Source organism: Felis catus, chromosome D4, assembly GCF_018350175.1.
Source record: "Felis catus isolate Fca126 chromosome D4, F.catus_Fca126_mat1.0, whole genome shotgun sequence".
Taxonomy (NCBI): Eukaryota; Metazoa; Chordata; class Mammalia; order Carnivora; family Felidae; genus Felis; species Felis catus.
This window is the reverse complement of record NC_058380.1, coordinates 76,618,619-76,632,900: the sequence shown is the minus strand read 5'-3', so window position 1 is coordinate 76,632,900 and position 14,282 is coordinate 76,618,619. Positions and strand designations below refer to the sequence as shown.

The following is a 14,282-nucleotide window of genomic DNA, read 5'->3' as shown; positions in this document are numbered from 1 at the left end:
TTAGCATCTCATTTAATCCAAAAAACAGCTTTATGAATTTGGAATCGCAAACCTCAGCTTAACACTTGGGGAAGCTGAGACTTTGGGTGGTTAAATGATTTGCCCACATCTCACAGCTGGTGGGAAATGGGGCTTATTATTCCAAACAGCAGCTGATTCCAAAGCCTTTCCGTAGCCACACCTTGCTGTCCAGGTGGTAAACAAGTGACCAAGAAGGTGTTGACCCTACCTATCCAGTTACTTGACCCTTTCCCTCTTGAACACGACTTGTTTGTCTGTTGATTCAACTCCAGCCCAAACTTTGGAAACCTCTTTTGCTTCTCCGGGCTCTATAAAATAGGAGATTGTAAGGATAACATTACTGAGAGATAAGAAGACTTTGTGAATTCAAGAGTAGTGTTCTGCGGTTACCGTATTCATTTTAGTGAAAGCACAATTTCATTTACATTTAGAATACAGGGCCACGGAGCTGGAAAGAATCTTAGAGACCATCTGTGTCCTGGCTAGGAGGCCGTGGAACCAGCTCCAGAGAATCTGGAAAGTATTGTGTTGTTAACAGAACAGAGGGAAAGATCACTAATTCTAATTCCGTCATTCAAACTTGATACAGTTCTCCAGCAGAAATTATGACCACCCTACAAGTCTGCAGTATTAGCTGACAGGCCCAAGATCCTGTATATAAGAAAAGGCTGTTCCCAAGTTTTCCAATTTATATTTGCTGCTGTGTGTTCATTTGTCTTGCCTGTAGGCGCTTGCTTGAAGATAAGCTGTAGCAGGCATCAAAGGTTTCAGAAAATGTGTGTGAGAAACAAGCTAAAACGTGAGAAAATTCTATCCATCAACTTTTTATCCCTGAGAATTTGGAAGGGGTGGCCATTTAGAAAAAAAGCATATATGGGTTTTACATTTGTTCTGGAAGCGGAGTATTGTCATCTGGCTAAGGAATGCTGACTGTTCTTAATTTTTGTTTTTTCTTTTCATGAAGAGGGTGGCTCCTACATGAGATGTAATGTTGGATTCAGTGATTGGACTCTCGCAACTTCCAAATTTGATGGCTTTTTCTATTTATAGCAGGTCTTCCCAGCTGGCGTGTGCTTTAAAACTGGGATGTCTTCTTTTATTACCGTCCCCCCAAATCCTGGCATCTAGATGTGCTCAGTTTAAAGCCTGGAGACACAAGCGAGGTCTGTATTTGTCAGGGTTGCCCAGAGAAACAGAATTAATAGGAGGGCTTTCTGTATCACTTATTGATTATATATATTTTCTATCTCTCCAGCTGTCTACCTCTTTCTGTCTCTATCAGCATCTATCTAGAGGTTTGTTTGTTCGTTTATTTGTTTATTTGTTTTAAGGAAATGATTCCTGTGATTCTGGAGGCTGACAAGTCCCAAATCATTAGGGGAGACCATTAGGCTAAAGATGCAGGGAGCATTTAATGTTGTAGCTCGAGTCTGAAGATAGTTTGCTGGCAGAATTCCTTGTCCCTTGGGGGAGGTCAGTATTTTTACTTACTTTTTTAATGTTTATTTATTCATTTTGAGAGAGAGAGAGAGAGAGAGAGAGTATGAGAGAGCAGGGAAGGGACAGAGAGAGAGAGGGAGAGGGATAATCCCAAGAGGCTCTGCACTGCCAGTGCAGAGCCCAACAATGGGACTCGATCTTCTAACTATGACATCATGACCTGAGTCAATATCAAGAGTCAGACCCTTAACTGACTGAGCCACCCAGGTGCCCTAGTCTTTCTTCTTTTAAGGCCTTCAACTATTTGCCTTGCTCAAAGTCTATTATGTTAAATGTTAATCTTATCTTTAAAAATTGTTCACAGAAATATCTAGAATAATGCTTGACCAACTATCTAGATACCATGGTCTAGACAATTTTATACATAAAATTGAACATCACTACATCTGAGGTTAAAGTTATCTTAGAATTTGGGGAATCGGAGAAGAGTACTGGAAACAGGAGACCTGAGAGTTGGACTTTGGTCTTCTGTGGACTTTTATTGTGACTTTGTCTCTTAGTGCCTTTGTTTCCACATCTAAATAGAAGAGGAACTATACTGGGGTGCCTGGGTGGCTCATTCTGTTGAGGGTCTGATTCCGGCTCAGGTCATGATCTCACGGTTCGTGAATTCAAGCCCTGCATCAGGCTTGCTGCTATTGGCACATAGCCTGTTTTGGATCTCCTGTCTCCCTCTCTCTGTTCCCCTCCCCCGCTGCCTATCTCTCTCTCTCTCTCTCTCTCTCTCTCTCTCTCTCTCTCTCTCTCTCAAAAATGAATATTTTTTTAAAAAGAAGGAACTATGTATTTTCTAAATAAATTTTCTTTAAAATTTTTTTTCAATGTTTATTTATTTTTAAGAGACAGAGAGACAGAGCGTGAGTAGGGAAGGGGCAGAGAGAGAGAGGGAGACACAGAATCCAAAGCAGGCTCCTGGCTCTGAGCTGTCAGCATAGAACCTGACATGGGTCTCTCACCCACAAACTGTGAGATCATGACCTGAGCCAAAGTCAGATGCCCAACTGACTGAGCCACCCAGGCGACCCTAAATGAATTTTCAAAGTGGGTATTTTATAATGCAGATGATTTTCAAAATGAATGAATGAACAAATGAATGGATGGATGGATGGATGGATGGATGAATTGACCGACTAGTCATGAAGCCAAAGGGTGAACAGTAGGAAGTTTGGTGATGACTGCTCTTTCTTGAGCACTTACTATGTTCTAGGAGCTCTGTTAGACAATTTATGTACATACCTCCATTCTGTCCCCCCACAGCCCTGCAGACAGTTACAAAGGAAGAAACTGAGCACCACTGTCAAGGAGAAGAGAGTAACTCAAGCTCAAACAATGGCAAAGTTGACATTGTAACCTGAGTGACTTTTTCACTCACAGTAGTCAGTATGGTCAGTTAATATCCACCTGTGGCTTGGTTCTCTGAACTTAGGTTCTGTAGTGAGATGAAGCTGAGAAAATGGGGCATGAGTTGAGCCTGAGCCTAGGACCTCCAGGCTGGACAGTCTTGGCCATCAACACTGAGCAAGATTCCTCTGGCATCACTGCTCACTCTCCAATCAGGTTGAACCCCTGGCTCCAGACAAGGCCGGGTGCTTGGGGCTCCTTGCCTGGATGGTCGAAGAGGGGCTGGCCTGTCAGAGTCACTTTCCAGGCCCTGAAAAGTAACCTCCAAACCCCAAGACTGGGCTATCCATTTCCATCCACCAACAAACGAGAAAGAATCTGTGTAGGTGAGTGCAGTGGATGGAGCTAGGGTCATCAGTGTCGCTGTAACCTGGGTCCAAATCCCAGCTTTGCCACTCCTAAGCTGTGTGACCCTAGGAGGTTCTTTAACTTCTCTGAGTCTCAGTTTCCTCATTTTGAAACACCAGCTAATGATCCTTACCTTTCAAGCTTGTTAGGAAGAATAAAGGAGGAAAGTACAAGGAGATGCCAGGCTCTTTGGCCTGGCAAAGAGTTGGTATTCAAGCATTGTGAATTTTCTTCCTACACAGGCTAGATGAGTCTAGAAAAATTAAAGAGGGTGATGAAAGTGAAACAGGAACCTATATAAGTGTTGGTCATAGGGCATCCCAGGCTGTGTGGGGGAGGCTCTGAATGCAGATGGTGGGGTTCTAGCGTGGACACAGCATGTGGTGCCTGGAGTGCAGGACGGAGGACCAGGCTGCCGCTTGCCTGGTATCTGGAAACTGTATGCCTTTGCAAAGGCCCTCAAGGTTTGCCCTGTCTTCCACCTCTCCTTCCCCTTCTCCTGCCTCCTCTTCCCCTCTCCTGGCCTTGCCACTCCTCCCCCCCACCCCCTGCCTTCCTGTTCCCTGTGTATTATTTTCCTGCTCTCTCTCCTCCCCTTCCACTCTTCTCTGCCCCCTCCTTTTTTCCCCCTGCCTTTACTGCTGAGCACACTTTTCCTTTCCATTCTTGTTTTCTCTTTTCCTCCCTCCTCCCCTTTCTCTCTTCCCTTCTCTCTGTCTCGGGGGCCAGGGGGGGGGCCTCTCCTCAGGCGCCAGCGGTCTATACCCATTAAACTTGACAGTCTCTCACATGGTAGAAAGAGATGGCTTCCCCCTGCCCCCTCCTTTCCTGGGCCCGCCGCGATGCTCAGATCAAGCACCATCTGTTGCGTTCATCCAGGCAACGGGTGAGCATTTTGCTGCTCTAGGGAGGCAGAGCTCAGCGGGTACCAGGAGGTAGTGTGGCTTGTTTGGACAACGTGATATATTGATATTGATAGAACTACTGAAAGGGATCAGAGGGTTGGGGGTAGGGGAGAGCGGGAGGCAGGATGCAATAGCCCACGGAGGGGCTTGTACAGGCACTTCCCCTGTAAGTCTGGGCTCCCGGCACTGCCGCCCCAGCAAGAACAGCCAAACAGATGGATGAGATTTGCTACAGTCCCGATCAGAAACCCTTGCAGCTCAGAGGAGCAAACCTTCCCTCCCCGTGTCTGCCTCTCCTTCTAGCCAGTCCAGTCTGTGTCCATTTAGGAGAAAAGAAAGCAGAAATAGCAGGATGAGAAGAGGCTGATCTTTAGAATTGGTGAATGTCAGAAGCATGATGGAAAGGGATGCTGTATCAGTCAAGGTCTCAGCTGGACAAAGAAGGCACCTTCAAATGAGACTTTAAGGAGAAACTCAACGAAGCGATTATTTATGGAGGCGTAGGCAGAGTGAAGAGAATCAGCATGAAGGTATGGAGGAACCAGGGACAGGAAGTATCAGGAAGCCACTACTAACTCCTTGAACTGAAAGGACAGGGAGAAGAAATGGTTTTCCTGGAGGCTGTGAGGATGGGATCTGTAGACAGGGGCCCCTAGCAGAAGCTGTAATTGTCTAGTGTCCCAGACTCTCAGGAATAGGGTGCAGAGACCGGAAAGGAGCAAGGGAAGACCTACTTCCAAATTCTTGCCTCCGGCCTCCTACGTCCCACTGGGCAAAGCTAACTGATAGCCAAACAACAAGGAGCAGAGATGTGGTGCATAGAAGGTCTGCCTCCAGAACGTGGGGCGGGGCAGCATGAACCTGGGGTGGCAAGGGATCAGGGGGAGCAAATGGAGAACAGCCAGTACAGAGCAGGAATGAACACACGTTCCATTGTTTGCACTGTGCCGGAAGCTCATGTTCTCGACCACTACACATAGTGCTTCTGTACTTTAACAAGGAGTACGTGTGTGGGGTCTCCATGGAGTCTAGTTCTCTCTTGTGAGTGTGAGACGCGCATAACCTGCCATCTACTCAGCACTTCTACCTAGATGTCTGGAAGACACCACGTGTTCGTATCTCAGACCCAACTCGTGTTTTCAGTCCTCTGGAACGTGTGCTCTTCCAGGGCTTTCGTGGAGAGGTGCCTTCAGGTGACCATCATCTTGTGTGTGGACTGCTGCACAACTGCACCATTTGCCTGGTTGGTCTCCTCGCTTCCATTTCTGCCCCTCTCTCCATAAATTCTGCTCTGTGCTGCTGGAACGATCTTCCCTAAATGAAAATCTGATCAAGTCACTCTTCCGTCTGAAACCGTCAGCGTGTTCTGTCCTTGATAAGCTCCAGAAGGGTTAGGGTTGGTGTTGGGGTTAGGACTTCTGCCTCGCCAGCATGATCTCTTGCCAGTTGTTTTCAGTGTTTCAGGCCCAGTGAGTGGTGGAGCAGCCCCTTTCGTATTTCTTCTCCTCAAAGGGCTCTTTGGATTCTTCCCCCTGACTCGTGTTCTCATCACTCACCCCTTCCCTCCTTCCTCATCACTTGATTCACTCATACTCTTTTCAGACCTTAGTCCCACTACGCATTTCTTGAAGTTAGTGTCCATGATGTTCCTAAACTAGGTCATATTCTGCTAATAGAGCTTCTTATATCCTCTTTTAGCTCTCATTTGTGCTATATATCACTTATAAAATTTCACATGTAGATGTCAGTCATTTCATTAATCTTGGTCTATCTTGTCTATATGGTGAGAATTAGGAGGGTTTTGGTGGTCTTTTCACCATTGTACCTTGTTCTGGATGGCACACTTGTGTCCCTCCCAGAGTCCTATATTGAAGCCTTAACCTCGATGTGATTGTGGGTTGTCTACTTGGACTGACATAACAACATACTGTAGACTGGGGGGCTTAAACAATAGACATTCATGTTCTCATAGCTCTGGAGGCTGCAAGTCCAAGATCAAGACAGCAGCACAGTTGAGTTGTGGCTTACAGATGGCTTGCTTCTCACTGTGTACCCACATGGCCTTTCCTCAGTGTACGTGTATGTTAGGCGAGCAAGAGGAGAGAGAGTGATTTCTTCCTCTTCTTACAAAGACACCAATCCTATTGGATTAGGATCTCACCCTTATGGCCTCCTTTAACTTTAATTACCTATTAGAAACCCTGTCTCCAAATATAGTCACAATGGGGCTTAGGGCTTCCACATATGAAATTTGGAAGGACACAGTAAAATCCACAGCAGACTGTATTTGGAGTAGATCTTTAAGAGGTCATTAAAATTAAATGAGATCATAAAGGTGGGCCCTAATTGGATAGGACTGTGGTGTTAGAAGAAGAGGAAGAGATCTCTCTCTTCCCCTCCCTCTTTGTCTCTGTCTCTGCGTCTCTGCCTCTGGTTCTCTCTCCCTACCATGTACACAGGGAGAGTGTGACAGTCTGTGAGCCAAGAAGGGAGACCTCACTAGAACACAACAGTGCTGGCATCCTGGTCTCAGCCTTCCAGCCTCCAGAACTGTAGAACATAAATTTCTGTTAAGTAGCCCAGTATATGACTTTTGTTATGATGGCCTGAGCTAAAACAACATTTCCTGTACTTGTCTCAGATACATTATGGTTTTTCTGAAAACAGTGTTGAATGGATGAATGAATGGACAGGAAGATGAATGAAGGCATGGGTGTTGGCGCACATGTATGGGTCCCTGGATTCCAGACTATAGCTTGCTCTAAACTCTTGACCACAGTATAGCCCAACCCTTACAATATGGGGCCAATCACTCTCATCTCTGGGTTAAAAGACTGGGCTTGGCAGTGATTCTCAGAATTTGGAGGGTAGCCTCTTGCTGGAGGGCTGTGCATCGCAGGCTTGGGTAGGGAGTCCCATGTCCGGGATCTCCCTCGTGGTTTATCTTTAAGTATACTCAGTTTAGAGAACCTTGCCAGAGAGCAAGATAGGCAGGTGAGAAAGTTATAATGCCTTCATGTTCCATCTATATTGTCAACTGTCTTTTCCTTAGCAAACATAGATGCTCTCCTGTGTCATCAAAGACAGAGCTTCTCGCAGAGCCCAGTGCCCAAAACAGCCATCTGGGTATGAGCTACACCCCAGATGCATCCGTCTAAGCTGATAACCTTACCTGGGAAAACAGGAGCTCCTTAGAAATGGGCATTGGTATGTTCAGAAGCCCTCTTTGTCCAGTCCGGTGAAACCCCTTCAAAGAAGCATGAATCTTTTGTGTGTACCATTTCCTGGCCTCAGACAGCAGGTAGCTTGAACCGAAGAAACGTCCTTGCCTCTAGAGACATAGATGGAGGGAGGGCTGAGCTTGAAGATTTCAAAGTTAGGACTCTCTTTGGGAATGTCTCGGAACAAAGGCAGTGAGGCCATTTAGACAATTTCCTTTGCCTCTTTCCTGTTTCCTCTCCTTGCCTTTTATGTTGCTTCTGTCCTTCCTTCTTGAGCTTTTCTGCCTTTTTTTTTCCTCTTTTATCTTCCACCTTTTTCTCGGTGCCCTTCTGACCTCACTCTCACCATTCTCTGGAACTTTCTACCTGTCTCAATTTTGCAATTTTATAGAAATGAGGCTACTAACTCCATCAAGGGTATTGATAAAAATGGAACATTGGGCTGGGAGTTAGAAGACTTGACTTTGCCACTTGCTAGCTTGGAGTGTTATATGCCTTGTTCGGGGAGGGGGGCCTCGGTTTCCCTAAGTTGGGATATTGTACCAAGTGATCTCCGTATCACAGTACTATAGTTTTATGTCCTCAAATGTTTGACCCATGGGCTCCCATCTTCCTTCACTGCCACTGTTCTGTTCAGGCCACCATGGCGTCTGGCTGGCTACCACACTGCTGCACTGGCCTCTCTCTACCTCTACATGCGTTCGCCATCCTCTCATTAGGAACTATCGTCAAAGGGACTTATTTTGAACATACCAGTTTTCTGTTTAAAACCTTTCGGGGAATAACTTCTGCCATTAGGATGCAATCCGAGCTCCTTGATGTGACTGACAGTGACCTTACCTCTCTGGCCTCATCTTCTCTTTGCACGCTCCCTTGGAGCCACATCGAACTGTCAGTTGCTCAAGCACCGTGCTCTTTCTGGCTTTGGATCCTTGCACATGCCTCTCCTCCTACCCAGGTAATCTTTCTTATCCTAAATCTCTTTAGTAACCCTACCCTGATTCTACCCTCTTTGCTAATTCCTACTCATTCTTAAGGTGTCTGTGTATATAGTGTCTCTTTCAGGAAGCCTGCCTTGATTCCCGATGGATGACAGGACCCTTCTTGGTGCTCCTCTAGCATTCTGTACTGTCCTATTGCAAAAGTATTGCAGTTTTGGGAATGCCTGGCTATGTGTCCTCCCAAGCTATGAATTCCTTGAATCATGGATTGTGTCTGACTTTTCACCACCATATCTCAAGGGCTGGGGGGGATGCCTGCAACATGGTGTGTGTTGAATGCACAAGTGAGGAGGCCAACAGATACATCTATACTGGCACCTGTGGCTTCTCCATCATTATGGGTCAGGGAGGGAGCTCCAGGGACTCAGGGTGGCCAGGCCCAGTCCTCCAGGGGCCAGGGGTGGGCCGAGCCCTAACCTCAGCCCCATTGCCCACCCTGTAGCAGCAGCTGAGGCGACGCAGGAGACAGTGGAGTCCCTGATGCAGAAGTTCAAGGAGAGTTTCCGCGCTAACACGCCCATCGAGATCGGTCAGCTGCAGCCAGCCCCGCGCAGGGCCTCAGCAGGGAGGCGGAAGCGGAGGAGCAAGTCTCGAGGTAGGCCCTTCCAGCACCTCTTGCCAGGGTGTCAGCGGGCTGTCCCCGGGTTCTGTGGGTCCAGGAAGAGTTGTGCCCCCTTCCCTTGCTTCCCTGGACTCATAGAATCGTGCCACCTTCTCCCCGATCTGTCATCTCAGCGGAGGCTTGAAGGCAGCAGACCTGTGCCTCTGGGTGTGGAGCCAGTGTCTCTTAGCTTCGGCTGCCTCCTCGGAGATGGGAATGGACCAGCCATCTTTTGTACAGGCTGAGAAGATTAGCAACAGTCTATGGAAAGTGCCTAACACGGGACCTGACGAGCACAGCCGGTGCTCTTTAAATTGTAGCTGGTGTCACTTTGGAGGGCGCAAGGGAAGCAGATGTTCTCGTGGAAGGCAGTCCTCAAGCTTGGGTCCCAGAATGGGTTTTGGAGTCACTCTTCAAAATAGTATAGTATCATGGTCAGGCGTAGGAGCGCTGTAAACCAGACAGAATCAAAATGAAATTTTGGCTCTGCTGTTAACTAATCACGTCACCTTGGGCAGGTGGCTCTGTTTCTCCAAGCCCCTCTTATCACAGGGTTGTTATGCTTTCTTAGCGTAGCACCCAGCCCAGCATGCAAGAAAAAGTAGATCTTTCCCTCCTCCTCCTCCTCCTCCTCCTCCTCCTCCTCCTCCTCCTCCTCCTCCTTTCCCCATTCTCTCCTCTTCCTCTTCTTCCTCCTCTTCCTCCTCCTTCTCATCATCATCATCATCATCACCGTCACCATCGCCTTTTTCTTTCTCTGGTCATCTCTGTGACTTTGTAAATGGGATGAACCCCCTTATCATTGCCTGATGTCCAAACTTCTTCCCTTAAGTCCACTCCATAACCTCCAGCTCCTCTCTGATTCTGCTCTCTCACATCTCTAGTTCCTGTGAACATGGTTCTGATGATGTCACTCTTCTCCCAGAGCTCCATTGGATGTCTGGTGCCCTCGGGAGTGTACAGGCTTGTGAAGCTGACATTCAGGGCCACTGCAGAGCTCTTGTCTCTCTGCTGTCTCACCTAAATCTGTGGGTTCCACTTCCATGTTCCTTTCCATGGCATTCTCTCTGTCTGAAATGACCTAACTGGACCCTATAAGCAATTGTTGTCATTTATTGATACTTACTCCAGGCAGCAGGCTAAGTACTAAATGCCTCTTATTTGATTCTCACCAATCTTGTGAAGGAGATGCAGGGTGATTCCCATTTTACAGATGACATCCCCAAGGCACAGGAAGCTACAGTAACTTGCCCAAAGGGATGCCCTAGTAAAGGAAGAGCCAGGAAGAAATAACCCAGCTGGGTTACAAACTTCTTAACTAAACCACTGTGTTTTATTTTATTTTATTCTATTTTATTTTGAGAGACAGAAAGAGAGAGAATGGGGGAGAGGGGCAGAGGGTGAGAGAGAAAAAATCTTAAGCAGGCTCCACGTTCAACGCTGAGCTTGATTCCACAACCCTGGGATCACGACCTGAGCTGAAATCAAGAGTCGGACACTCAGGGCGCCTGGGTGGCTCAGTCGGTTAAGTGTCCAACTTCGGCTCAGGTCATGATCTCAGAGTTCGTGGGTTTGAGCCCCACGTGGGGCTCTGTGCTGACAGCTCAGGTCCTGGAGTCTGTTTCGGTTTCTGTGTCTTCCTCTCTTTCTGCCCCTCCCCGGCTCACACTCTGTCTGTCTATCTGTCTGTCTCTCTCTCTGAGAAATAAATAAACATTAAAAAAATTAAAAAAAAAAAGTCGGACACTCAACTAACTGAGCCACCCAGGTGCTCCTAAACCACTGTGCTCTGAGCTAGTGAGGTCCTACCTGTTTTCCCAAACTTAGCTTGCATGGCACTCTGTGAAGGTATCACTGCCTGTTAGTCAGAATTCACTCTGAATTCTTACATGTGTGAGTTCTCCCATATCTTTCCATATGTGTTAAGTGCCGAGTTCATTTTTGTGTAATATAATTTGCTCATCCGGCTCTCTCCTTAGCTAGACGGAGAATTCCTTGACGGCTGGAACTGTCTCACTGTTTGAATCATCTTGGCATTTGTGGGCCTCAATCAGTGGCTGCATGCATGGTAGACATTGCTTTTTGTTGAGACAACGCCTCGGTCTTTGTACTGTGAAATCCTGAATCCTGTAAAAAAAAAAAAAAAAACCAAGATAGGCACATTCACCTGAGGTCATAAATCGAGGCAGAAGTTGATAATGGCGTTCCTTTCTGGAATTCACATGGTAAACCCCAGGTTGAGCCAATGCATAAGATAAGTAAGTTGCTTTGAGGTCAGCAGTGTCCAGTACTAATTCCAGCCCAGTGAACTTCCACTGTGCGTGGCTTTCAAAGAATCAACTGGATGTCCCTGAGTCTCAGTCTCCTCTTCTGCACAATGGGATGTCAATCCCTGCACCAGAGATCACTGTGAATGTCTGACGAGATGGCGAATGCAGACACGGGGGAATGCTCAGCCAATGTGTGTCAGGAGCTGAATAGAATTCCGTCTTGTATTTGTTCTTTCTTACGTTTGTTCAGTGTCCCTGGTAGTTTCATTCAGCTTACTTATCCATCTGTTTTTCTTCCACCACTCACCAAGAATTCCCCTCTGAGACCCTCCCTGCAAATCCAGCCCCTGGGAGTGCAAGTGGCTCCTAGTTCATAACCTCCACCCTTCTCACCACCAGTCCGAATTCATTTCCTTAGTGTCATGTCCTGAACATGTGTTTTACCACTGAATTCTTTCCCTCACCCCCTAAATCCCTCTTACGCACTGTAACTGTCTTAATGAGGCCTCTATTTTGGGCATTTGCACCATTTCTAATAATTCTGCATTAATGCCATAAACCATGTCACGTGGAAGGGTTTTTTGGGGGGGGAGGTTAGTCATCAAATTTAGTCTTCATTTTGGAATTTGTTTCCCCCTCTTAGAGTAGAATTTCAGAATTTTACTGTTAATGAAAACCTATTGTTTGACTTAGATGATGATTGGATATCAAGTTATTTTGATTTGCAAGTCAAATTGGGCCTAGGAGCAACCAAAGGAATGGGAAAAGATATTTGCAAATGACATATCAGACAAAGGGCTAGTATCCAAAATCTGTAAAGAACTCACCAAACTCCACACCCAAAAAACAAATAATCCAGTGAAGAAATGGGCAGAGGATATGCATAGACACTTCTCTAAAGAAGACATCCAGATGGCCAACAGGCACATGAAAAGATGCTCAACATCATTCCTCATCAGAGAAATACAAATCAAACCACACTGAGATATCACCTCCTGCTGGTCAGAGTGGCTAAAATGAACAAATCAGGAGACTGTAGATGCTGGAGAGGATGTGGAGAAACGGGAACCCTCTTGCACTGTTGGTGGGAATGCAAACTGGTGCAGCCGCTCTGGAAAACAGTGTGGAGGTTCCTCAAAAAATTAAAAATAGATCTACCCTATAACCCAGCAATAGCACTGCTAGGAATTTACCCAAGGGATACAGGAGTGCTGATGCATAGGGGCACTTGTACCCCAATGTTTATAGCAGCACTTTCAACAATAGCCAAATTATGGAAAAAGCCTAAATGTCCATCAACTGGTGAATGGATGAAGAAATTGTGGTTTATATACATAATGGAATACTACTTGGCAATGAGAAAGAATGAAATGTGGCCTTTTGTAGCAACGTGGATGGAACTGGAGAGTGTTATGCTAAGTGAAATAAGTCATACAGAGAAAAACAGATACCATATGTTTTCAGTCTTATGTGGATCCTGAGAAACTTGACAGAAGAACATGGGGGAGGGGAAGGGAAAAAAAAAGTTAGAGAGGGAGAGAGCCAAACCATAAGAGACTCTTAAAAACTGAGAATAAACTGAGGGTTGATGGGGGTGGGAGGGAGAGGGGGGTGGGTGACGGGCATGAAGGAGGGCATCTGTTGGGATGAGCACTGGGTGTTGCATGGAAACCAATTTGACGATAAATTTCATATTAAAAAAACAAAAACAAACTGGGCCTAAGAGAATTACTGCATTGTTTTTTCCCTAAATGTATCTCAGATCTGTGACTACTGCCATCTCTCACCTCCTGCTTGCAACTGTACCCTCCTCAAGATTCAGTCTCCCCAAAGTAGCCAGACTAATCTTTTTAGAAACATAAACCAGATAAGGTCACTTTCTGATTAAAATCGTTCAGTGGTTTCCTGGGGGCACCTGGGTGGCTCAGTCAGTTGAATGTCTTGACTCTTTATCTCAGCTCAGGTCATGATCCTAGGTCATGGGATCAAGCCCCACATCAGACTTCACGCTGAATATGGAGCCTGCTTAAGATTCTGTCTCTCTCCCTCTGCCCCTCTGCCCTGCTTGTGCACATGCTCTCTCTCTTAAAAAAAATCATTCAGTGGTTTCCTGTTGTCCTTAAAATACAATCCAAACTATTTGCCAAACTCCTGTTCCATCTGGATCTGGCTGGTGCTTTCTTTACTTGGCATTTCCTCATGGGCCAGCCACACTTCCTTCATTTTGCAGAAGCACAGCAAATGGTTCCCCACTTTGGAATCTGAGAACTTGCTGTCTCTTCCCCTTGCTGTGTCTCTTTACACCCCCCAGCTGTTCTCCCACCTTTCAGCTCTCAGCTCAGATGTGAGCGCCTCACAACTGTCTTCCATGACCACCCAGTCTCCTGCTTTCTATCCCAAGACCTGCTACAAAACCCTTTTTTATTTGTTCCATAATATTGTGGTCTAAAATTATTTCTGTTTGTTTGCTTATCTACTATCTTCCTCTGAAAAAAATGTGTTTCATATTCATAAACCTAATACAGAGAAAGTGTTTAATAAATATTTGTTGAATGAATGAGTGCATTCACCTTAAAGATCATTCAAAAGTGGCTCAGTTTCCTAACTTTCAAGTTGGTGATGTGAGAGGGATCCAGGATAAACCAAAGCCTCTTGATACAGACCTCCAGAGAATCTTGTTTCCTCTAGAGATAGACTCACTGATGGATGGCACATTAACTGTGCTCAAGTGGATGCTGTTAAGGCAATTTTCAAAATGGCTTAATAACATTGTGCTTGAGATTTTACTGCCACTGTTGGGTAAGGTTTTTTTGCAAGAGAGAATAAGGATAGTATGAGTCAGCCCTGTACTTCCCAGCTCATGTGCTTACCACCATGGGTCCTCACGATTTTCTTGGACAGAAGAACTCCGTGGCCAATAAAAGTTTTAGAAATTCTGCATACTCCTTCTGCCTCTTGGAAACTCCCAAATGCATCTTAGACTACTGAAGACCCCCGGATGGGGGCACCAGGGT

At 46.1% G+C, this 14,282-nt stretch overlaps 1 protein-coding gene across 7 annotated transcripts in view; it reads left to right on the top strand.

Annotated features, from left to right (window-relative positions):
* ASTN2 (astrotactin 2) overlaps positions 1-14,282 on the top strand; it is an 882,958-nt gene that overhangs the window by 252,475 nt on the left and 616,201 nt on the right. For 5 of the 7 annotated variants that reach the window (XM_023242646.2, XM_011288658.4, XM_045043399.1 and 2 more), the window contains exon 4: positions 8,840-8,992. The exons of 1 other annotated variant lie outside the window; for it this stretch is intronic. In XM_023242646.2, the coding sequence (XP_023098414.2) occupies positions 8,840-8,992 (153 nt within the window). The remainder of the gene's footprint in view (positions 1-8,839; positions 8,993-14,282) is intronic. One more of the 7 variants, XM_045043398.1, reaches the window with a different exon arrangement.